This window comes from Podarcis bocagei (genome assembly GCF_964188305.1).
Source record: "Podarcis bocagei genome assembly, chromosome: 5".
NCBI lineage: Eukaryota > Metazoa > Chordata > Lepidosauria > Squamata > Lacertidae > Podarcis > Podarcis bocagei.
In genome coordinates this window covers 32,578,994-32,603,776 of record NC_138129.1, presented here as the reverse complement: position 1 = coordinate 32,603,776, position 24,783 = coordinate 32,578,994, and the positions used below count along the sequence as shown (strand labels likewise).

The 24,783-nt window shown below is 42.3% G+C and overlaps 1 protein-coding gene across 4 annotated transcripts in view; it reads left to right on the top strand.

The window, feature by feature from the left end:
* The window catches only part of RALGAPB (Ral GTPase activating protein non-catalytic subunit beta), a 60,900-nt gene that overhangs the window by 27,115 nt on the left and 9,002 nt on the right, over nt 1–24,783 (top strand). Inside the window, exons 10-26 of one of the 4 annotated variants that reach the window (XM_081195975.1) lie at nt 2,660–2,695; nt 4,642–4,843; nt 6,670–6,837; nt 7,398–7,512; nt 8,140–8,287; nt 11,170–11,234; nt 11,390–11,522; nt 14,232–14,353; nt 14,851–15,033; nt 16,149–16,300; nt 16,639–16,826; nt 20,263–20,369; nt 21,190–21,342; nt 21,969–22,178; nt 23,194–23,352; nt 23,801–23,966; nt 24,509–24,631. In XM_081195975.1, coding sequence (XP_081052101.1) covers nt 2,660–2,695; nt 4,642–4,843; nt 6,670–6,837; nt 7,398–7,512; nt 8,140–8,287; nt 11,170–11,234; nt 11,390–11,522; nt 14,232–14,353; nt 14,851–15,033; nt 16,149–16,300; nt 16,639–16,826; nt 20,263–20,369; nt 21,190–21,342; nt 21,969–22,178; nt 23,194–23,352; nt 23,801–23,966; nt 24,509–24,631 — 2,430 coding nt within the window. Of the gene's footprint in view, nt 1–2,659; nt 2,696–4,641; nt 4,844–6,669; nt 6,838–7,397; nt 7,513–8,139; nt 8,288–11,169; nt 11,235–11,389; nt 11,523–14,219; nt 14,354–14,850; nt 15,034–16,148; nt 16,301–16,638; nt 16,827–20,262; nt 20,370–21,189; nt 21,343–21,968; nt 22,179–23,193; nt 23,353–23,800; nt 23,967–24,508; nt 24,632–24,783 lie in introns of all 4 variants that reach the window. The other 3 variants (XM_081195974.1, XM_081195977.1, XM_081195976.1) reach the window with 3 other exon arrangements.

Genomic DNA, 24,783 nt, shown 5'->3' with positions numbered 1-24,783 from the left:
TTTCTAAGCTGCTAAGCCGCTAAGCCTTTAATAGCCGCTAATCCGCTAAACCGCTAATAGCGCTAAGCCGCTAATAGGGTTGCTTCGCAAGACGAAAAAACCGCTAGATGAAGAGACTCGCGGAACGGATTATTTTCGTTTTGCGAGGCACCACTGTAAATGTGCCCAGGGCCGCTCACAATATGGCAACAAAAAACCTCCAAATCAATACATCATTCAGTAATACTTTAAATGCAAATTCACTTCAAAAAAAAAATGACAGCCCAAATGATTCACCTTGATAATACGGATATTATAATATTTTTAATTCATTATAGAATAAATTATAAATCATTAAAGCAAGTAAATTGATACCAGGAAGTTAAAACATATAAACCAGAATGATGAACATTTCCAGTAGTTGGTACATGGCAGTGCTAGTAAATAAAGTGCATAATTTTTTTTCTACAGTGTGCATATCGTACCTAGCAGCTTGGTCATATACTCTTAAAGTGCACAAGGATCACCTCTCATTCATCCCTGCAGGGAGCCACAATTTTGTTGACAACAGATGGCTTCAGTCACCTCTTTTACTCCGGCTTCTCACCCCAAACTGCCATTAAAAACCATCAGAAAAGCACAGAAATTTAGACTGTGTATATGAAGCACACCTCTTACTTGGGGGGGGGCACACCCAGCATTCCTCCCTTTCCTGTTCGAAAGAATGAGATCTGTAACTAACAAACAATGAGAGTGCTCACCCACTGCCTTCTGAGGCTTCCTAAACTTCTGGCTTCATTTAAAACAAAACAACAACATAGGGGTATATACTGCTGTGATGCCCAAAGGGAGACTTGTGACCTTCCAAGGCCCCCCTAAATTTGTCCATTAAAAAAGCTTTTTTAAAAAAATTAACAGACCAATTCCACAGTCCCCTGCTGTGATTCTGTAATGCCAATTTTGGGGGGAGAACTTCCCAAGACCATAATAATAATAATATATTTAAAAAAATTGTCCACAGCCACTCCTATACTTTGGTCACACACACTTTTGGACTTTGTCCATGCCATCTCCCTTTATAATTGAAACATTACTTTGTTCCAATATTTTGATCTAGTGAGAGTTTTGTGTCTTTCCCCCCTGCAGAATTGTAGTGGAAAACTTGAGTGTTTCATCACTTTGCAGTGTTACCTGTCTACCCATTGGCATAATCACGTACTATTTGGAATAAGCTTTCCCCCTTCAGTGTAGCCACTATTTTATTTTATTTTATTTTATTTTAATTGCTTCAAGGATTCTTTGTCATTTGACCCTTCAGCAGTAGACTAGAAAATGAATCATGCATTGATGAAAAAAAATTCCCTGGTGTTGATGTCTTTTTGTAACCCTTGCATCTGAAGACAAGCAGTTGTAGCCAATGCAAAGCAAGCAGTTGCTTAAAAGAAGCATTGGTCTTTTGCTGTAGCAGGTGTAGAAGGGCAATTCAAAACACCTCCACAGTAGAATATGGAAGGTACCTGTTGACAGCAGCTACAGATTGCAGAACCCTTGAAGAAACAGAGGAAGAGCCCTCGCTTTCTATCTGAATTATTCTCATATTCTGAAGGGTTGCAGGGAACCCTTTGATAGAATGCAGAGAAACTAGGTGGCCATTCACACAATATTTGAAGCCAGGTGGGATAGGGTGGGGTCTGGGGGAGAGAAGCTGTGACCCAGATGTTGGAATGTAATTCCCATCATCCCTGCCTGATAGACATGCTGGTTGAGGGCTGATAGGAGTTAGAATCCAACAATTTCCATCCATGTGGGAACTGCTTTGTACAAAGTTATTTGGGATTCATTTAAAACAAGCAATGGGTTGTAGCAGGCTAAGTTTTACTCATAGTAGAACCATTGAAATCAATGGACCTAAATTAGCTATGTCTATTAATTTCTGAACAGGGCTAACATTGAATTCAACTCAACACCTCCCACTCCCACATGAATCCCTTTTCATGATTGGTGACACTACAATGGGGAAAAAATCTTCCAATGCCATCTACAAAGCCAAGCAAGGCACTTGGCTGTTTTTATACTAAGAAACTAGCAGGCTGAAACAACGAGTTTCTAAGATTATTTGCAATCTTCTAGCTTTCCCTTTTCCACAAAGTGAGGATAAGCCTGAGTTCCATTCTACCCTGTACTTCTTTTGACTAAAAGGAAATGATTGGGCCATCTTGAAGGTCTTCCTGTATGGAAATTTCAGATAAGCAATGTGTGGGGTGATCAGACAGTGGTGAGCTGGTTACTTGTATTTTTTTCTCCTCCACCCCCAATGATTTCCTTCTAGTGCAGATTTTCAGCTGGTGGTATATGAAATAAAGCAAAATACTGCCTGAATTGTGAAGGGGCAATATTTCTACTACAAATATTGAATGTACATTAATATATAGATACCTAACCCTTACAGCAGTATATTTTTTCTAACTTTTGTTCATTGTTCTGCATGAAATCATAATTTTAGACCCTAATGCTAATTTCCTGTGTGTTTAACAAGCCTACTAGATCATAAGCTTTGAATCAGTTTTTCAAAAACCTAAAAAGCTGCTTAACTTGTTGTTACAGTTTCACCATCTTTAAAGTATTTTATAACTACTGCTGTCCTTTGATTTGTTTCCATTTTATTTCTATTATCTTGCAGCATCTTTTATCCAAATTCTTCTTTCTTATAAATCTTGTAAGTAGGAACTAGTAGCTTCTCTTTAATTGCAGTCATTTTTTTCTTTTTTCCATAATACCATTTTTTTTAATTTTTATCATCATCATCCCTTGTAGCTTTTGCTCTTTACATGGGAAAGACAAATAACTGTGTGTGGCTTTTTAAATGGGGAAGATTGTTGGCAAAAGCAAATTAATCTGCCTGAATCAGTCCCATCATTTTCTGTACTCTAGTCTGTGATCATGTCATGAATTTAAGGACTTTGCACTAACCGTGTTCTTTTCTTAAAGCTTATTTTTATACAGAACTAGTATTTTGATTTGTATGCATTTTGCATGTAGTTTCCCCCCTAATTATAATAATTTGCTGGATAGTTTATTCAGGACAAAAATGGCTCATGGGAAGACGCATAAAGATTTGGGCTTAGCTTTATAAAAAAAAGATTTTTTTATTAAAAAAAAATCAGTGAAGAATTTTTTTATAAAAAAAAATACATCTGACCTTGGCATGCTTCTAAATTGTCAATCTGTAAAATTTGTAACATCCAACAAAATCATGAGCAGAGCTTCTGTTTGTAAGACTAGCTGATTTAGGCTGCAATCCTATGCACACTTACTTGCGAGCAAGTCTGATTTGAATTCAGCGAGACTTCCTTTTGAGTAAGCATGCTTAGGATCAGACTGCAAATGACTTGTGCCCGGAGTTCCCTTAATAGCGTAGGCTTGTTCTTACTTAGTTGCTTTAGGATTGGTGGAATTAAGTCTCTTGAATGTCGATCCAATTTTATAATTCACCTTCTCTAGAAATTTCAAAGCAGCTTTCAGAAATTGGGCAAACCACTATGGAAATGACATTCTTCTTGACCACTTCCTCCTATCTGGCTGACAATGAGAATTTTTTTGTATAGGGCATCACTGACGATATAGGATTATAAATGTATGAAACTAGACTTTTGTTGAGGAAAAGATAGTCAGAGCTTCCGGGTGGATTTTAAAATAAATTGATTGTGTCTTGTCTTTAACCCAAAGAGATTCAGGCCAGGCTTCTACATATGCGCAGGAGCTTCCATCCTTGCTCTTAGCTTCTGAGATCCCACCTTTCCACCATCACCCCTCATGCTTCTCACAAAAAGGAATCCAGAAGGTGGTAGGGCTATGGAGCAGTCTCTGATAGAGCGTGAAGATCTGTAGACCAAAAGAAGGCATCTTTATATGAAAGTGGAGGGCACCGGCATTTTCTGTAGGACTGTGGATCCTAACCCTTCTTCCTGAATAGCACACCCTGCTCATTGGTGATTGTCCCTTTTAGGGGTTTTTTGTTTTTGTTTTAAGCAGCGTGAGAGGGAAAAGTTCTGAAGTCAACCACCCATTATTTTCTTTTCCCAAACACGGTTTTCGTTATAATTTGGCCTGTGCCTTAAACTCACGAAATTGCAGTCTTAGTTTCTGTAGCACAGATGGTACCTAGAGTTAGCTTCATGGCGGTGTCAAAAGATGAAGGGAGATCACTAGGGCATTAAGATCGATTTGTGCTATTGAAAGCGTAGAACTAGCTTTTCGAATGGCAAAGAATTTATGGAGCAGGCTAGGAAAATGAGTGGCCTAGACCTGAAAAAATTATTAGGGACTCTATTGAGGGACCTCCTTGTTTAATGCATGTCGCTGGGAATGTGAATGGAGTCGAGGCTTCTGTGCTTGGCAGCATGGATTGTGCAGCATAGAATACTGTGGGAAGAGATGATTACACTTGTGCGTGGAGATTAAAGGGATAAAATTTCTCACTTCTTACTGAAGTAGTCAAATGATCCCTAAATGCTTTATAAACAGAGGCAGCAACTCAAATGCAATGAACTAGTGGCTTTTATGATGACTACATTTTACTTGATCTTTGTGTCCCAGATCCCATGAGCCTATTGAGTATGTTGACCAATATAATGAAACGCTGTGCTTCTCGTTTTGTTTTAGCTATAGCAACACAAGCTAGTGTGGAGTTTCGCCGGAAAGGATCACAAATGTCTGCAGACGCTATGACATCCAATCCCATGTTTGATGCAGGCGAGTTTTCAGACAACTATGAATCGGGCAGAGCAGAGGCATGTGGAACACTTTGTAGGATATTTTGTAGCAAAAAGACTGGGGAGGATATACTGCCAGCCTACTTATCCCGGTAATTATTTAATCTTAATTATCTTCTCAGAAGCCCTGTTCAGGGGAACTGTTCCCGCAGTCTGTCAGCGCATGACATCTGCCAATTAGCTCCGCCCTTGACATCACACACTTGAGGTAGCTTGGCTCCTGGCATTTGTGCATACATCTGCAGGGCGAGAGTACTTGCCAAAGGCTCTCTCCTTGCAGAAGTTTGCATTGTACTTGCAGATGCCAGAGGACAAGGCTAGCAGGGATGTATGATGATGTGGGCAGAGCCAGTTGGCACGGCCCGCCTCGCTCATGGATTGAACACATGAGCAGTTTACCTGAGTAGGGCTCAAATGTGCTGCTGAGTATCTGTGTTAGATAAGAGGGGGTTCTACAACTTTAGAGGGACGCGGGTGGCGCTGTGGGTAAAACCTCAGCGCCTAGGACTTGCCAATCGTATGGTCGGCGGTTCGAATCCCCGCGGCAGGGTGAGCTCCCGTCATTCAGTCCCAGCTCCTGCCCACCTAGCAGTTCAAAAGCACCTCTAAGTGCAAGTAGATCAATAGGTACCGCTTTATAGCGGGAAGGTAAACGGCGTTTCCGTGTGCTGCGCTGGTGCTGGCTCGCCAGAGCAGCTTCGTCACGCTGGCCACATGACCCAGAAGTGTCTCCGGACAGCGCTGGCCCCCGGCCTCTTAAGTGAGATGGGCGCGCAACCCCAGAGTCGGTCACGACTGGCCCGTACGGGCAGGGGTACCTTTACCTTTACAACTTTTGAAAGCTCCTTTGTGCCCAAATATTCAGGGTTGTATCAGTCCTAAGTAGGAGACCCATTGAAATTAATGAGTCTCCCCAGTTTAGAGTGAATAAATAAGACAAATCTGGCCAATCGTATGTTTGTAGGATAAGTTACTGTCCTTGCCATTTAGATATAATCAGTCAAAGGGGCTGAATAGAAGAGGTTACTTCACAGGTTCCATTTTTCCCCCAAGGTGATGAAAATACAGTGTTTCACCCACAATGCGCTTTTTTTCTACCTATGGTAGAACTTTAATATGCTGAATGTATACTTGGAAACTTTTAATATAAGGGAAATGGAGCAAATAGAAACACCTTGATCATTATGTTTCAACAGCTGTATTGGACAGTGGAAGAGAGTGGGTACAATGCGGCTCATCATGATAATTGCCTTTATCTTTATATGCATTTAAATACAGAAGCCCATGTTCATTTTTTTTATGTCACTTGGAGAGAATGTTCAACTAAAAGCAAGCAATGCATCCTTTATTTGAAACATTAAAATGTTGGGTACAGCTGTGTTATGGGTGGCACTAGTAAGGCAGAACTTCATATTGAGCTTTCTTCCTATTTTCCATGTAATTTTGAGCATAATGCTGCGGCATCATATTGTGTATTTCCCCCCGTTCTGCATCGCATGGAATACTATGTTTGGGTAACTGTGTTTCAGAAAGAATATTGTAGAACTGGAAAAGGTGCAACCAAAATAATCAGAGGGCTGGAGCAATTCCCCTGTGAGGAAAGCTCAGAGTGTTTGGACCTTTTCAATTAAGGAAATTTCTTCGATGTCTGAAGATTATTTACACTACTCCAAAATGTTAGAGAGATTCCCATTATACCCCTGAGAACTGAATGACATTTTGGTACAGAATAAGTAATCAAAATGTCTAAAGGACATTAATTGTGCTGTTCAGCTTGTGTCTTTGCTTAAACAGACAAGGTGGCAGATATTGTTATATCCACCTGAAAATGCTTCTGTGCTTCTGACCCAGTCCCAATAGCATTGGATTACAAATGTTTTCTTTCTTACAACTCATTAAGCCTGTCTTTCTCTGCCAGATTTTACATGCTTTTAATTCAGGGTTTGCAGATAGCGGATTCCGTTTGCCATCCGGTGCTGGCTAGCGTTATTCTAAACTCTCCTGCATTATTCTGCTGTGACCTGAAAGGGATTGATGTCTTAGTTCCATACTTTATTTCAGCCATGGAAACTATATTACCTGACAGGTAATTATATGTATATAAAATTTCATTTTTCTGTTTTGTCTTAGTAAGTGAGAGAGAGTGAGTGAGAGAGCCTGTCTATGTGGCCTTAAGAAATTGTCTAATGTCAGTTTGCTTTTATGTGTTCCCACTTTCTGCTTCATTGACCATGCTGTGAGCGTTCCTATTTTCAAGAAATAGACAGGTAGCCTTGGGAATCAGATTAGCTTTAAGCCATACAAGTGCTGCAACAGACCACATGCATCTTGCCCATGTAACAGTGCAAAGCTTTGAAACATATTCAGATTCTGAGGGAATGTTAACTGTTTTAATTCCAAGTTGGGGTTCTTGCTTTTTAGCTTTAGGCATAAGTACTGCAATCCCCTATGTTGCTTTCTCCTTATGAATTCTTACAATAAAGTGAACACACTGGGCTCTTAGGCAAAGCCAGCGCCACCAGGACATCAGAAAACCCTGATGCACACACTGACTGTTTATGACATAGGTGAAATTTGCGCAGAAGCTGCTGTCCTTTAAAATAGGGTGGTTTTTGCTTTGAAATTGAATGTGTTTTTTGTCTTCAGGGAACTGTCAAAATTTAAAACATTCGTGAATCCTACAGAATTAAGAAGAGCCTCTATCAATATCTTACTCTCCTTGTTGCCACTTCCCCATCATTTTGGAACCATAAAATCAGAGGTAATGAATTAGTTTTTCAGTGACAATTTATATAGTTTTAACTTGGGCATAAGGTATACTTGTACTTTCAAATCAACAGTTAGGATGAATTACTTCTGCAATGATGTTGATTTTTTTAAAACTTCACTGCTGTTGTATAGGAAAAAAAAGAAAGAAATTCACAGAATGGGTAATTATTTGTGGTCTTAACATAAGAGTTCTTGCAGCAGTGAACATATGCTTACAAAGGAACATTTCAGGATTTGAAAAAGTGTATATTACACTGTTACAGTCATTTCTAGTAGAGAGCAGATATGACTGGCAGTGACACTACAATAGGACTCAGGCTAAAATCTATGTTTGTTGGGCATAAATCAGGTTTGTTGAGTGAGAAAATTGTGTTATACGTCATTGATTTGCTGGTTTCATTTTGCTAGAGTTGAATCAAGTCCAATTTTGCAGCCTGTTTAAGGGCTCCATTTGGCATTCTTCCTGTGTCAAGTTTTTCGCTTCATTTCTTTTTTGGGTGGGGCATATATTAGAATATTAGATGGCACTAAAGTAGATATTTGTTAAATTTGTAAAGGGTCACTAAGAATACATGGTAGTACTGCTAGTGCTAATTCATGCATATTTATTATTTTTCAGGTTGTTCTGGAAGGAAAATTCAGCAACGATGAGAGCTCATCCTATGATAAACCAGTAACTTTCCTTTCCTTGAAACTGAGGCTTGTGAATATACTAATAGGAGCACTGCAGACAGAAACGGATCCCAACAACACACAGATGATACTAGGTTGGTGTTTCTGCTTGATCTGTGGGATGTGCATTTGAAAATGTGCATGCCCTTGGTAGTTTATAGTTTACAGTAGCCTTACCTGAATGGTGTCACATTCCAGTGGCAGGAGGCAGAATTTACGAGCGCAGAGAGAAAAACCGCAGCCAACCAAAGCTTCCATGGTTGAAGGAAACAGCAGAATGCATCATAGTGGGGCAAGCCATGGAACTGATTAAGAGGCAGATACAGTAACAAGTGGCCAGGAAGCGGAGAGGGGAATGGCCTGGATGTGGCTTCACTCCCTGAGAATAATCCAGACCAAGAGAGTGCCACAAATATTGGAGTTGGTACCAAACAGTGCTACACGATTAGCTCTTCTGGATCATGTTATTCCTGGGATCAGAAGAATATTCAAGGATTTTGCCCTTAACCTACAAGGGGGTGCTCTTCATGTAAATGTTCTAGCCCTACAATAATTTAGCAAGTATTTTAGCAATGACTCCTGTCAGTGTAAGGACCATTGCTATGTGAAAAAGAAGAAAAAAATCAAAAGACATGTGCAGAAGATATTGCATGTTCTGCAGCGGGGGCAGAACTCTCGGCACTTTTGGACAATGGCTTTGCAAACATATTACTGAGCCGAGGGAATAATTTGGCTTATGGTATGGTATTGGTAGGGACGCAGGTGGTGCTGTGGGTTAAACCACAGAGCCTAGGACTTGCTGATTAGAAGGTTGGTGGTTCGAATTCCCACGACAGGGTGAGCTCCCGTTGCTTGGTCCCTGCTCCTGCCAACCTAACAGTTCGAAAGCACGTTAAAATGCAAGTAGATAAATAGGTATCGCTCTGGCGGGAAGGTAAACAGCGTTTCCGTGCGCTGCTCAGGTTCACCAGAAGCGGCTTAGTCATGCTGGCCACATGACGCTGGCTCCCTCGGCCAATAAAGCGAGATGAGCGCCACAACCCCAGAGTCGTCCGCGACTGGACCTAATGGTCAGGGGTCCCTTTACCTTTACGTTATGGTATTGGTATGGTGGCCGGGGACAAGTTCTAGAACCAATAGCATTCTAGTTCAGCCTTGTTTTACAAGGCTCACTTGTTTTGCCTTTAAAACTGAACACCATATTTTTCTGAGAACTCTATAGTTTTAGCTCTCATTGATTATGTTCTTGTGTTAATGTATGCCATTCTCTGTCTCTTTTGTTTTATCTAGTTCTGTATTTCTGGGGAAATCTTCAAAGCTGCCTTTTGCGTTTGGCTTATAATGTTCATATAAATTATATCACTGGGTTAAATTCAAAGCATATAGATAGGTTTGCAACTTCTGCTGTAACATTCTGCATTATAATTTGCATTCTCCAGGTGCCATCCTTATATAGGCAGGAAGGCACCATCCATACACAAAAGGGAGGTATCAACAGGCTTATTGCAGCTGTTCACCCCTAAAAAAACCACAAACCCTTAAGGAGGAACTCCGAAACAGCTCAATGAAGACTGAACATGCTCAGAGCAAGCAGAAGTAAAATGTGGGGGTGGAATGGAGTATCTTAGAGGGCATGGGTGGATGACCGGAATACTAAACTGGTGCATCCCATTCTGCAACATTTTGTTTTAGGACCCCTTTGTATCATTAGATTTTTTTTTCTTTCCTTATTTTCTAAATTTGTAGTAGCACATAAATGTATGATCTTTTCAGAACATTCCCTCTGGGCTTTCACTGCAGTGACTTATTTTTAATGCAATCTGAATAAGAACTTTAGTGGAGTTTTTGCAGAACACTCTGGCCTTCATCTTAAAGGTAGTGAGACCTCAAAGGAATTGAAGGGGTGATGACTGCAATAAGTCATACTCAGCGGGTTTATTCTAACACTGGATTTCATCCAAAAGTGTCTCTTCATCAGCTAAGGTGGATTTTAAGTAATTGGAAAGGAAGTTTTATAGAACTTTAGTTGAATGCAAGTTTGTTTAGGGCCAGATTCAACTACTTGGTTCCATAAGTGGAAGCCAGCACACGGTCTCCCTCTCTCCTCCCCTGCAGCCCTCCCTCCCCCAAGCCTCTCCCAAATCCATTCTAGGAGGTTGGGAGAATAGAACTGATGGGACGATCTCCTTAGCGCTACATTTTATTCTACCCGTAGACTTGTATTATGACATAAAATTTGGATCATGATTGTTAGCTATCCTAGATCAGTATCCAGTTAATGCATCCTGTTAGCGGATAGATTTCCACTTGTGCAATGGGACCTTCCCCCTTCCTCTCTTGCCTGCAGCCTGTAGGATTGGGGGAAACTGTAGAACAGTTTTAGCTAAGGTTGGCGAGGTGGGGGGGTTCCACTACACATGGAGAAATCCTTGTGCTGATTGACCATGACTTACTACTTACTACTGCTTTGCATACAACCCCAAGTGTTAGGTATACCTATATTATTTTTAACCCACTTACAAAAATGTTAAGATGATAAAATGTGAAACAGTAGTAGTGTAGAAACAGCAAAATATAATTTGAAGGTGGGGGACCTGAGACCTTTTATTTTCCTAGCAGATTTCCACTGAGCTTCTCCTTGGAGTGGGATTCATCAAACTTTGAAATTTCTTTCCAAGTTGTTATTTACTGTTTCCAAAAACAGGGAGCATATCCTTCCTTTTGCAGGGTGGGGATGGGTGTTACTTGATGGATTTTCACAAAAAGATGAGGTGGGTGTCCATCTGGCCAGTACTACTAAAATACCAATTTGCTAGATGAAACAGAATTTTACCAAAATTTGAGGTAATTCTCACAAAATTCAAAGCAGAGTGTTCGCACATATATCATTGCCCTTGGATATATTGGTATAAGGGGTGTGTTTTTAAAAAATTGTACATACTTTAAATATAAAATTCTATCATTTTAAACTCTACAGGTGCAATGCTGAACATCGTGCAAGATTCTGCACTCCTAGAAGCCATCGGCTGCCAGATGGAGACGGTAAGATGGGTTGTTTTCCTTGTTTTGGAAAAGGGTGCCAGATTCCTTGTTGGTGTTACATCAGGTTATCGCATAGCCAGAGCACAAAGGATGCCTGACTCAGTTGTGGGAGGGTAATCTTCAGCCCTTCAACAGCCTGTTTTCTAACTTGACAGAATGGCGGCGAGAATACTGTCTTGAAGAGCCACAGTCGCACTAACAGCGGCATTAGCACGGCAAGTGGAGGAAGCACAGAGCCCACTACTCCTGACAGTGAGAGACCAGCGCAGGCTCTGTTAAGGGATTATGGTAAGGAATTGAACTTCTTAAACATTTGCATTCATGCCCTGGTATGCAGTTCCCATTTTTAAAATGATTCTTTTTTAATGTTAAGGAGATTTCCATTTGAAATAATGTAGACAGCTTGTAGTCCTTAATAATATAAAAAGCAAGGGAAAGAGTGTAATAGATGCTTTATTGTGAACTAGCAAAATCATTATGATGGGTTAGTGAGGAAGGATTATGGGTAGCAGTGAGAATGCTGGGAGCATTCCAACTCTTTATTTAGTCAACCCACCACTTCCCTTGCTGCAGCTTTTCTGTTCCTTCACCTCAATCCCAGGGACTGCCACCACTGCTTTCTCATTAGACTAAAAGCCTTCAAGATACTGCCTGATAACACAGGATGTAGTTTGGTTTCTCTGAGATGATGCCATTATCCGTGACCTCTTCTGCTCAGCTGCTCCTGTGTCGGAGCACTCTGACCCCATTGCAACTTCAGGGAAGATAAAACTGAATATATCATGTGGTGTCCCAGTTCTTCATTGTTGCTTCAGTTTCATGCACTTTTTATGTTTCCTTCTATCGAGGGTTGATTACGGAGTGTCGGCTAATTGTTGTATGCCATGTTCTAGCGCTCCAGTTTTGTGCCTGCTACAAATGTGTTAAAAAGCAGTGTCCTGCAATTAAAAATTTGCTACAGAAAGCGGGAGAGCAATACAGTATTTGTTTCATCTGCAGCAGTTTTATACTTCTTTCTTCAGCAGTTGAGTTTAACCTGAAATGTCTGTTGTGACAAGAAATGCTTCTGTTTCACATACTTAACCCAGTTTGCTGTGAGATGCTGCTGTTTTATGTGCCTGGGGTTCATAGTGACTACCCAGATGTCTGGATTTATACATGTCTGGATTTGATAAACCAAAGAGTTCAGTCAAGTGAGGGTTTGAAGCAACCTTGGTGGGTGAAGGCAGGAGACTTCAGACAATCAACTTCCCAGAAAACACAATAGGAGCCTACATTCAAAGTTTAAAGGGAGGAAATTGGCAAAGAGGCAGTTCTCCTTCCTCTACACGGAAGATTCCTCACTGTTTTTACTTGGCAGAAACCTCGCCTTAGGGATACCACCTGTCTCATCTATTTAAATATTTAAATGGCTCACTCGTGCCACTGCCTGTCCTTAACAGGCAGAAAACCTAGCACCCAGATAAAGTACCAGGTAGGTTACTGAAACACAGGCAGTTGAAGGTCCAGGTAGGCTCTTCAGAGAGTTTCCCACATTGTACCTTTCTTGAAGCAATGCAACATGTAAGCTGTTTTTGAACCCAGCTTGATTTTGAACCGGATGCTTTAATGAAGTGACATCGCCAGTCCATTAATTAAAACCCATACAGGCTGCTTGAAAGTGATTATTTGGCTTAGAAATATGGAGATAGTCATGATTAATTGACCCAGTTTTGGACATTCAGCTAAATTGTTGTTGTTGTTTACTACTACCACTACCACTACTACTACTACTACTACTACTACTACTACGTGGCTTTTCACCCAAAGGTCTCCAGGCGACTCACAGCAAAGAAAAATATATAATGCATAATGCAATAGGCAAAAAGGAGGGGGAGAATCAAATAATACATGATTTTCACATCACGAGCTAACGACATGTTAAATGGAAATGAATCCCAGAGGTTTTTAAAAAGTAGTGAAGCTTTAGGCAAGGGAAACTTCAGAGTAGAGAAACAGCAGGGTTCTTTCCTAGTCCTTTCCTTGCCCATAATTTATCCGTTGAGGAGGGCAGGGCTTAGCAAAGCCATTTCAGAGAACCAATTTGGAGCAGATAGACAGGATAAAGCTCACTCATTTCTGCTGTAGAGATCCCTCTCTCAGAATTGCTTGGCTTTGCATCAGAACCAGTTCTGTGGATATATAGTTAATGAATATTATTTGTATAGCCCCTTTTCTCTTCAGATCAATTAATACAACTAAACAACAACATTCATTTTGGAATTCAGTTCCATTGTGATCCTATTTTTTTTATTTTTGAGCCTACGCTTATCCTTCCAATAAATTTTTTGAAACACTTAATTCTAAATATGCAGTTTAGAAAGATCAGTTGTCTAGAATTTTATTGTTCTATCCTGAGGGCAGAATTCACACGCTGTAGCACCACATATTGAATGGACAAAGATAAAGATAATGAATTTCCCTTTCTAAATTTTCATGTAACAAATTGGTTTCCACAAGAGATCTGATTTATCAACATTTATAAAGTGACATTTCCCAGCAGTATTTTACAGCATCAGATACTTTGTTTTCAATGAAGTTCACTCTGACATGTTTAAGTGTCTCTCTTACCAAATAGCAGCAGACTTAAAGTGCATCTGCAGCTGGCAAAACCTGCTGGATTAACATAGGAAAAACAATGTTTTGGAGACATCAGCCTGAGATATGGAAAGCATTTGTCTTCCCAAAAATTTCTTTATTAATTTCTCAAAACAAAACAAAACCCACATACCTAAATCAGTAAATAGCTTCTTTAGTTAACATTCATAGTCTAAAGAAGTTACTTAATCTGTGTGGATTGTGAATGTTTTGCTTCCCAAATGGATGTGTTTTCTGTGTGTACTGTAGCTGCTTGAGCTTCTGCCCGATGGACTGCTTTGCTGACTGTTACTAATGCTTAGTTGTTTTCCCTCCCTGTGGTGTGTGGTATTGGGGTTTATATCCTAGCTCTTCATACAGATACAGCTGCCGGACTCCTGATTCGCAGCATTCACCTGGTAACACAAAGACTCAATGCACAGTGGCGGCAGGAAATGAGCATCTCATTAGCTGCACTAGAGCTTCTTTCTGGTTTGGCAAAGGTGAGCATCAGGCAGTCTGTTGGGCTATGGGATTTGGGCTCAGATTTTCTGTCTCTCCCAGCCACAAGTTCTTACCTGATGATAATTGTAGAGAGTTTTGCCACCTCTTTAGTGAAAAGAACATCTGGCAGAGCTGGCAAAAATAATTTGTTCTGCGCTGAGGAGCCAACTCCTCCCACACAGTGTGTGATTTTCGTTTTTCCTCTTGGAAAAGAAATTGCCCTGGATAAATAATTCAAGGTGAAGAGTATGTTTACTGAAATAAAATAAATGGCTAAAAGACAGCAGGGTTTTTGTCAATCCAGCTAGCTAGAAAGGCACCAAATTCCAGCACTCCTATGTGTCTCTTCTTTCTATATCATCATTTAGCTTTTCAGTTGTGCTTTTACGGCTTCAGAGAGTATTGATTTACATTGTTTCTTAGTTTTGTTGTTATCAACTGCAAGCCTGATTTGAGAGGTTTCCAGCTGAACATCTGCCTTTGCTGCTTGCTTCAGGTGAAGGTTGGTGTTGATTCTTCTGACAGGAAGAGAGCAATTAGCTCTGTGTGCTGTTACATTGTGTACCAGTGCAGTCGTCCAGCTCCTCTCCACTCCAGAGATCTGCACTCCATGATCGTAGCAGCATTTCAGTGTCTGTGTGTCTGGCTCACGGAACATCCAGACATGCTTGATGAAAAGGCGAGTGAAATTGCACTGTTTATCTATCTATTAATGTGCAAACCACATTATTTTTCTCTAAATGTTAAAAAAATGTCCAGAACAGCCGCTCCTCCTTTCACCGGGTATAATAATGTGTTCCCATGTTTTGTTTCTAGTACCAGACTAGAGGCTGTACAACAGAAGTGTAAAATTCAAGTGGGCGAGAGGATCAGATTTCGCCACCCAGCCCCGTTGTTCCCCATCACTGTTCACTTGTAAAATATCAATTTTGACAACAGCTCTTCTACCTTAATTAGACAGTAAAGTTGCAGGGGAAGGTGGGCATAGAAATGGTTCTTGTGGGTCTGTCAAGCTATCTGTTCTTAAATATTTATTAGAGTTAACAGATCACCAAAAAGTCTAACACACACACACACACACACACACACACACACACACACACACCGTGCTATATCCTAGAAGCCACAGACGTAAGCATTTGTATACCCCCAAATCCAGCTATCGTACTTGTCAGTGGCTGCTACTGTGGCATAATGCAGTAGGCACTCTTTTGTTAGCAGAACAGTAGTGTAATAGGGTGCCAAATTGGGAGGCCTAGAGGGTCTAATTTTCTTTTTTAAATTTATATGCTGCCCTCCATCAGAGGACCATAGGGTGGTTTACAGTATAAAAACACAAAATACATGACCTAATAAACAAAGCAATACACCCCCTGCAAAAAAAATGTGAGCACAAGTTCTCTGTTTGACACTTCTGGTGCACTCTGACCACTCTGATCTCTGCCCTCTCTCTCTTGGAGTTTGAGGCAACACTCCGCAGACTTTCTGTTCCATCACTCTCTTCCCCAAATTCACCTACCAGGATGTGTCAAAGAAGGGCCGCGGACCAGCTTACAAAGTCCAGGAGCCACGAGTGAAATCCTTTAACAACACAAGGGCTGCATTCCTATAAGCTAGTGTTGGATAGCATCTTGTAGATCAGGGGTAGACAACATGGTGCCTTCCAGATGTCATAGAAGAACACTAAATTAAGAATACATGAAAGCAGTGTAAAGTTCTTCCAGAGATTTTAGTCCTCATAAGCACAGTGAATTTGCCAGACAGCTGAACATTATGGCTTTTCTCTATCCCCAGGACTGTTTAAAAGAAGTATTGGAGATTGTGGAACTGGGCATCTCAGGAAGTAAGTCCAGGAACAGTGAACAAGAATTCAAGAACAAAGGAGATAAGGAGCCCAATCCTGCTTCCATGAGGGTGAAGGATGCAGCTGAAGCCACTCTCACATGGTATGGAAAATAGTTCAGTCGGCTGGTGGTAGGAAATTGCTTAATGTAGAAGTGAGAGTCAGGAGTATTAGGAAATGATCTTTCGGAAAAGTGGTTTTCATTTATATAGGTTCTAGGAGTAAAAAATGTGTTTACGTTCTCTGTGTGTTAAATGTTGTTTTCTTTGCAGATGAGCAGGATTTTATCTGTTTCTGCAATCTTCTTTTGAATCTCACTTGTCTGTTTGTAGTTCTAGCTAACATTACACCACCAGTGTATCTGACGAGATGTCATAGCAATGTGTGAGTGTATTTTCATGCGATACGTATTTTGACTGAGCCATTTTCTTTGGTTTACAGCATCATGCAAATACTTGGAGCATTTCCTTCACCCAGTGGCCCTGCCTCACCTTGCAGCTTGGTGAATGAAATCACATTAATTAAATGCTCCCGTCTTCCTTCCATAAACAAATTCAGCTTCCGCTACTTCGTCTTGGACAACAGCGTCATCCTTGCAATGTTGGAGCAGCCTCTAGGGAATGAGCAAAGTGAGTCTCAGCTGACAATAGGGTGATGGTAAAAATTTGTATGCCGTGTTATCAAGTGTTTACCTGTTTCATTACACTGGTGTCCTGCTCTACAGAACATTGTGGAGTATTATGCAAAGTATTATGTGGAGTATTATGCAAAGGATGCAGGTGGCGCTGTGGGTTAAACCACAGAGCCTAGGTCTTGCCGATCAGAAGGTCGGCAGTTCGAATCCCTGCGACGGGGTGAGCTCCTGTTGCTCGGTCCCTGCTCCTGCCAACCTAGCAGTTCGAAAGCACATCAAGTGCAAGTAGATAAATAGGTACCGCTCCGGCGGGAAGGTAAACGGCGTTTCCGTGCGCTGCTCTGGTTTGCCATATGATCCAGAAGCTATACGCCGGCTCCCTTGGCCAATAAAGCGAGATGAGCGCCGCAACCCCAGAGTCGGTCACGACTGGACCTAATGGTCAGGGGTCCCTTTATCTTTACCTTTACCTTTATGCAAAGTATTAGGAAACTCTGGCACAGTAAAAATTCAGACAGCAAGAATGTTCACATAATCACTCGGTATACAATAATATTTTTTATAATCTATGCAAAATCCAGTTTTCCATTTTCTCCAGATATTTCTCCATTTTCAGTGTCTCACTTTCATAATACTATATAATGTTATCCTCCCCACACACCCCAAAAAGCCCTCTTTTAAAAAAAATCCTCCCTGGATAGATTTCTCCATGTAGTGAAGTCTCTGGTATGGAGCTCAGCAGATCAATACCTGAATCTATAGTTGCCTTTTTATTTAAAATATTTATGCTTTGACTTTCTGAAAGCCAGAAACATATCATAAATAAAACTGCAACAGACTAATCAGTAGCAGTCAGCACAGAACGAATAACCAACAAAACACTTGAAATTCAATAACCTGCCGCGAAAGCTATTGGACAGCACAAATTAATAAGTTTAACCCACCTCTGGAATAGAACAGATTTACCTTGCCACCTGAAAACTAATCTGGCAGAATAAAAAAGCCCTCTCTGTCTGGAAAGCTTGTTCCAGTGTTACACATTCACACTTACTGTATTTTTCGCTCTATAGGACGCACTTTTCCCCCTTCAAAAATGAAGGGGAAATGTGTGTGCGTCCTATGGAGCAAAGAAGCCATAGCCCCGCGACCCTCTCCCGGCTGGAGAGGTGACGCGCGGCTATGGTAGGAGCCTCTATAGCCGCGCGTCACCTCTCCAACCGGGAGAGAGTGTGCGGGGCTAAAGAAGCCCCCCGCGACCCTCTCCCAGCTGGAGAGGTGACGCACGGCTATGGCAGGAGCCTCTATAGCCGCGCGTCACCTCTCCAGCTGGAGAGCTCGCACGGGGCTAAAGAAGCCATAGCCCCGTGACCCTCTCCCAGCTGGAGAGGTGACGCGCGACTATGGCAGCAGCCTCTCCGCTGCGCGCCTTTCCGCTTCTCCCCAACCTGCTCTTTGCGGCTGGTGGTGGGCTTCCCCCCGCCAGCCCCAAGGAGCAGGTCGAAAGGAACCTGAAGCCTGGAGAGGAGAGGGGTCGGTGCGCACCGACCCCTCTCCAGGCTTCCAAGGTAGCTGCCTGAAGGCGACTGAACGCACCTTAAACGGTGCGTCCTATTGTCCGGTGCGTCCTATGGTGCGAAAAATACGGTATTTCAGTTGTAACTAAAGTCTAGATGCATACAGTCGGTGTGCTACTGAGACAATCTAAATGATGACCACAGCAAACACTGGAAAAACTCACTCAAGTCAAGCTCTCTGTTGAATATTCTGTCTCAGTTTGTTGTGCAATTTGAATATGTTATGCAATAGAGTCTGAATTTTCCATGTTTTGCTAACTCGGGTTTTTATTTTGACCATCCTTGCACCAGGAGGTGGGCTATTTGTAATACTTTTGGAGCATCGAAAGCACTTTGCATACAGCCAGTGGCCTGGCTCACACATTGCACTAAGCCAAACAATGGCAGCGCAGCAGCAGAACCAACCAGGAAGGAGCAAAGTGGTCACAATCTTCTCTTTGAGAGCCAGCATTCACACTAAGCTATTGTTTGGTTTAGCATGATTTGCAAGCCAGGACATTATCTAGGTAATCTTTTCAACAATCCCAGATACATCAGTGCCCAGACGGGTGGGCGTTGAGATTGAGGGAAAGTGGACTAAGGTCAACTGTCATGCATGAATTCTTACAAGATCTGAATTGGCTTGATAAAATGAATCCACCCTTTTAGAGTTGTACTGTAGGCATTCAACCTAGTTAAACATAATTTTGGTCTGGCTTCTGTTGCTTTGACAGAGTAACAGCTTCAGCTGAGCTCTTGTAGCTTGGCTTTGAACACCTGAGATGCTCAATGCAGTTTTTACTGCATCAGGTCATTTTTATTGACCACATTATTGGCCAGCTTAATCTCAACCCCTCCATCCTTTCTTTCACCTGGTCAACTAAGACAGTGTTTCCCAACCGGTGTTCCGCGGCACACTAGTGTGCCGTGAGAAGTTGGCTGGTGTGCCGTGGGAGGGAGGCGGGCGAGTCGGGCGGTGAGAGGCGGCGAGGATCCGCGTCGAGCCGGGGGCAGCTCCGCGGTGGTGGTGCCAAGGTTTCTCTCTCCATTCTCCCCTCACACACACACACAGGAAATAACACAGGATCAGCTGACAGGACCCAGCCAATGGGGCGGCGGCGGGGCAGCGCGTGCAAAAGGGAGGAGCGCGAGACAGCGCACGAGGAGGAGGCCGGCATGTCCGGGCAGCAGCAGCAACAACAGCAGCAGCAACTCCCGGCGACGGCTCCTCAAGCCCCGGGCAACCCTACTCCCTCACCGGCCTCGGCCGCCCTCCTGCTCCACCCGCCGCCGCCTCCCCCGCCGCCGCCGGCCACCTCGGCCCCGCCGCCGCCCCCTCCTCCGCCCGCTATCGCCGCCACCACCACAACAGCCGCCGCCGTCTCAGCTGCCGCCGTCCCTCAGTCCCTCGCTTTGCTGCCTCCTCCCCCCCCACCCCCAAAGCTTGGAGGTTCCCCGGCAAGGGGGAGGGAAAAAAATTGAAAACTTTCAATTTCGTGCGTCCCTCCCGGCGTGACGCTGCACGCTGACGTCACGGGGCTGTAATGGTGGTGTGCCGCGAGATTTTTTTCCTCAAACAAGTGTGCCTTTGCCCAAAAAAGGTTGGGAAACACTGAACTAAGAGAAACTTCACATGGTGTTTTCAGTTCCAAACTGGTGGCGAAAGAGCCTTCCAATTCTTCTCGCCGGCAATGGCACATTTCTACCCACAGGGGGCAGGATTATTCTTACAGATTTGTTTGTTCAGCTTGCATATCTGCAGGTAGTAGGGCTGACCATTTTTCTTTGCTTGCTTACACATATGCACAGTTTCATGTTTACTTTCTCATTTCTATTATATTCGGATACTTTTTCATGCGTGTGTGTTTCCTTCTTCAGATGACTTTTTCCCTTCCGTCACAATTTTGATCCGTGGGATGTCCGGAAGACACGCCTGGGCCCAACAACTTTGCCTCTTGCCTAGAGGAGCCAAGGCAAATCAAAAGGTCTTTATCAAAGCCCATAGTGAAAACTATGCATAACGTTGCCTCCAAACTGCTGTGAGATATATGCAGAGAAAGTAGTAACGCTATAGTATCCTTGATGAGTTACTAGCTTTTCCACCCTGTTGCTTTTCACACCTCTGAGGTGCCTTCTAGAAGACTACAATATTATTCAGTCAAATGATCAGAGATGGGTACACATGGATGCATGTATATAAATGTACAGTATGCACATGCTGTGTGTTGAATGTCCCATTTAACTCAAACATAGATTCATCATATCTAATGGTAGAAATCTACCCTTTGCATGCCTAGCTGTAGCTGGAACCATGCAGTGGGGTTTCGTTTTTATAACCTGTGTTGCTTAATTGGGAGCTCTGTGTGCCAAAAATATATCAGGCTGTGCAAAATACTGGCATTTAGTGTTTAAATATCTTCAGACATGGGTGTGACGTGTTAATACATACTCTTGTTTCCTAAAAAGATGGTAAAAGCAGTATTCTTTCTACATCTGTAGCTTTACGTATTTTTCTTCTTTGAATTTTGTATTCAGATTTGGGATACATTCTTAGTTAAGGTCCAGGCAGACTCTTACCAAAGTCAGATCAGGATCTCTAATTTTGGTATGGAAGAAACCATTCTGGAAGCTACTATAAGTGTTGCTTTAGTTATAACCTAAAAGTACAGCTCAGTCTAACCACCCCCCCCTGTCCCTTCTCCAAAACTCTTTACACCTGTTTCAGCAATAAACCATTGCTTCAGAAATATCATGCAATATTTGACACATTAAGAAAATTATGACATTGTTCTGTTTCTTGAACAGATGTTTGTCCCAGAGCCTCGTCCTGCACCTAAGAATGATGTTGGACTCAAATACAGCGTGAAACACCGGCCATTTCCTGAGGAAGTGGACAAGATTCCTTTCGTGAAAGCAGACCTGAGCATTCCAGACTTGCATGAAATAGTTACAGAGGAAGTAAGAGACTTGCAGTATTTTCATTTCTTACCCCCTCCCTGTGTGTTTCGCTCCACAAAACGTGTTAGTCATTACCTCTTAAGTAGAAAATATTTTTTCTCAGCGACTTTTACTGCTTTACCTGTACTCAACGTTGGTGTTGCTGGCCAAAAGGGTGGGAGCCTGGCACAAAGTTTGCATTTCCATAGCCCCATACATCAAAATGCTCCCTGCATGCTCATCTTATAAAGCCAAGTAAAGCATTTCTGGAGCAGATGCTTTTCATGAAACTGCTGCCAAAGTGAGCTAAAATGTCCTATTGTTCTTATCCCTGTGAAGGTGAAAAGTCAGCTTGTTGCTTCTGTTAACACTTCTTGCAGCTGTTCTTTGAAATCGGGCACGGATTTAGGAGTGTCACAGTGCACGTGCCGAACAGCAGGTGTATCCATCTCTCTTAACCCAGCAGCTGAAGAACATCAGCGGTCACAATTTTATTAGAAAGCTGGGGGGAAATTACAGCAGCTTTTTCAGGCGCTCGTTGTCGGTGCTGTTTGGCTTGGCAAACAGGTAGTACCATTTGTCGTAGGCTGCTACTGCGCTCGGCAATTTTTGATGTCTAAAATGAGGGTGTTAAATATATGTTTCAGCTGGAGGAGCGGCATGAGAAGCTGAGAAACGGTATGGATCAGCAAGTTCTTTATGAGAAGTCTATAGATCAGCAGATGGAGGAAGACTGGAGAAAGAAGAATTTCCCTGACCCAGTCACAGAGTGTAAGCCGCCGCCTCCTGCACAGGAGTTCCAAACAGCACGCCTTTTCCTCTCTCACTTTGGATTTCTGTCACTAGAAGCACTGAAGGTGACTGGAGGCTTCCCTTAATTGCTTCAAATGCTGCCATTATTAGAGACTAATACTGTTTAATATTGGGTCCAACCACTTATAGCCTATATTAGACAGAGCTGTGCAGGAAAGCAGAACAAATTTGGGTACAAATAACAAAGATGTTTGTGGCATCCTGATTATTATAAAATTGTTGGTCTTCATGGTGCCACAAGACTCTTTGTAAGGTTTTCTTTTTCTTGCAACAGACTTAAAACAGCTACTCCTCTGGATATTTATCTAAATTACATTCAGAAACTGTTAACCATTGTGATGCCATCAGTCTATGTGGGTGTAAGGCTGGCTATTGTATCTACATGGTTTTTTTAAATTGGGTTTATGTGTATGGGCGGAGGGGCTCTTTTTCTTCAGATTTTAAAATAAGGTCCTTGTTTCATTGTTGTATGTAGAAGAAATGTGTCTGTCGTTTTCATTACTTAGTACAATTTCTTTTTTGCATCTGCACACCTCTATGTGTTGCTATATAATAAAGCTGTAAGACTGTTGTCAAGTTGCAGTTAGTGTGGCTGCCTGTAGATGGCCACAGCAATTGCAGCATCATGACAGAACAGGTGGGAAATCAAGCAACATGGGTGATAGATGGCACAGCGGTTTAAAGGAGAAGGGTAAGAGGAACTTCAGAAAGCAGTTTGGCAAACTCTGAAGTGACTTTCCCCCTTCTGTTAAGCATCTCTCCCGTGGTGTTTGAAGAGGGCGGGGTGCGCTTCAGAGAGCAATTTGGCAAACCATTCTCTGAACTTCCTTCCCATCCTCCTTTAAAAGGGGGTTGGAGGGGAGGGGAGGTTTGGGTGAGCTGTGAAGCGATAGACAAAGACATGTATACGAGACTACTAATGTGGGCTCTTACTCTTGGATCTTCTTTAGCAAGCTGATTGCATATTAACAAATTTAAGTGGCTGATAACAATTTATAGGTAACCACAAAAGGTGATTATGTAGAGGTATAAAATCTACGTTGCTTTTTGTTTGGTTAGGAACCTGCTAACAGCAGACTACCTCCTCACCTGATTGCACTTGATTCTACTATACCCGGGTTTTTTGATGACATTGGCTACCTGGATTTACTACCATGTCGTCCTTTTGATACAGTTTTCATTTTCTATATGAAGGCAGGTCAGAAAACAAGCCAAGAAGTAAGTGGCATGCTTCTAATTTAAACTCTATCAAAAAGTGTATTCAAAACATAAATATATATTCTCTTGAACTAGAGGAGTAGAAGAGTGTCTTTCACATCACTGGACGTGTATCATCGCTAAAACCCCTTAGAACTGGGTAGCACGATGCTGTGATGGCACACGGTGCATATGCAGTTTCTTTGCACCGCCTAGTCCAAGCTTTCCCCAACCTGGTACCTTCGAGATGTCTAGGACTACATTCCCATCACCATTGGTCAGGGACAATTGGAGTTCTAGAATTGTGGAATACATACTGCCCTGGGGTAGATAACCAGTTAACAATCTGCTCCAGTGTTGTTTACTGTTCTAACTAGATGGCTTGATAGTTCAGGCCAGGACTTCTAAACACCTTTAAAATGTGCATATATAGCCTTCTTAACTGCACTGCTGGCCTATTTTCTTCCAGATTTTGAAGAATGTAGAGTCTTCCAGAAATGTCCAGCCACACTTCCTAGAGTTCTTGCTCTCCCTTGGCTGGTCAGTTGATGTAGGGAAACACCCTGGATGGACGGGGCATGTCTCAACTAGCTGGTCCATTAACAGTTTCTGTGATGAGGAGGGATCTGAGCAAGGTGAGAGGGGTTTGTGGAGGTTTCTGTCTGCTTTAATACTTTGTGTCACCTTAGTGTTCTAGAGAGGGATAAAGGCAGAAGGTGCCTTCTTCCCCCTCTACCCCAAGACCTGGTAGATTGCATGCTCCTCCAGAAGACCACTGCAGATCTGCATTGGATTTGGAGAGGGGGTGACTGTATATTCACCGCTATCATCCCATTGCGATTTCAGCACTGGGTTCAGCACTGCCCCTTTGTCCTCAGGATGCTTCCTTATGCACAGTGTTAGAAGGGGTGGCCAGAGAGCTGTTCGTATACTGCTTTTCTTACATCACTGCTGAGATTAGTATCCCCAGATCTTCTGGTGCAGCAGCAAGTGGTATGCAGAGAAGTGCTTGCAAGGATCTCTCCATATTCATTTGTGGAACAGATTCATGAAAGGTTTGGGGTGGATGTCCTAGAAAGTAGAATAAGTTGTAAAATGGGGGGGGGGGATGGCGAAGTGCATAACGAGACTGGAAGACCTTCCCTTTAACCCCATCTTTTATTTGCTTTGTTCTCAGATGAAATAATTCCTTCAGAAGACATTGGGGCAAGTATCTTCAATGGGCAAAAGAAAGCACTATATTATGCAGATGCTCTTACAGAAATAGCTTTTGTGGTTCCCTCACCTGTGGAGTCCTTAAGTAAGTGTTCTCTGTGTGTATCTGTTGATTCCATAGCTAATTCCAAAGAGAGTTCCTCAGTTGTGTCACAAGTGTATTAAATATTTGCAATAGAAATGGGTGTGCATTGAGAATTCTAGAGTTGTATCCAATGGTGCACCAAGGAGTTCTCC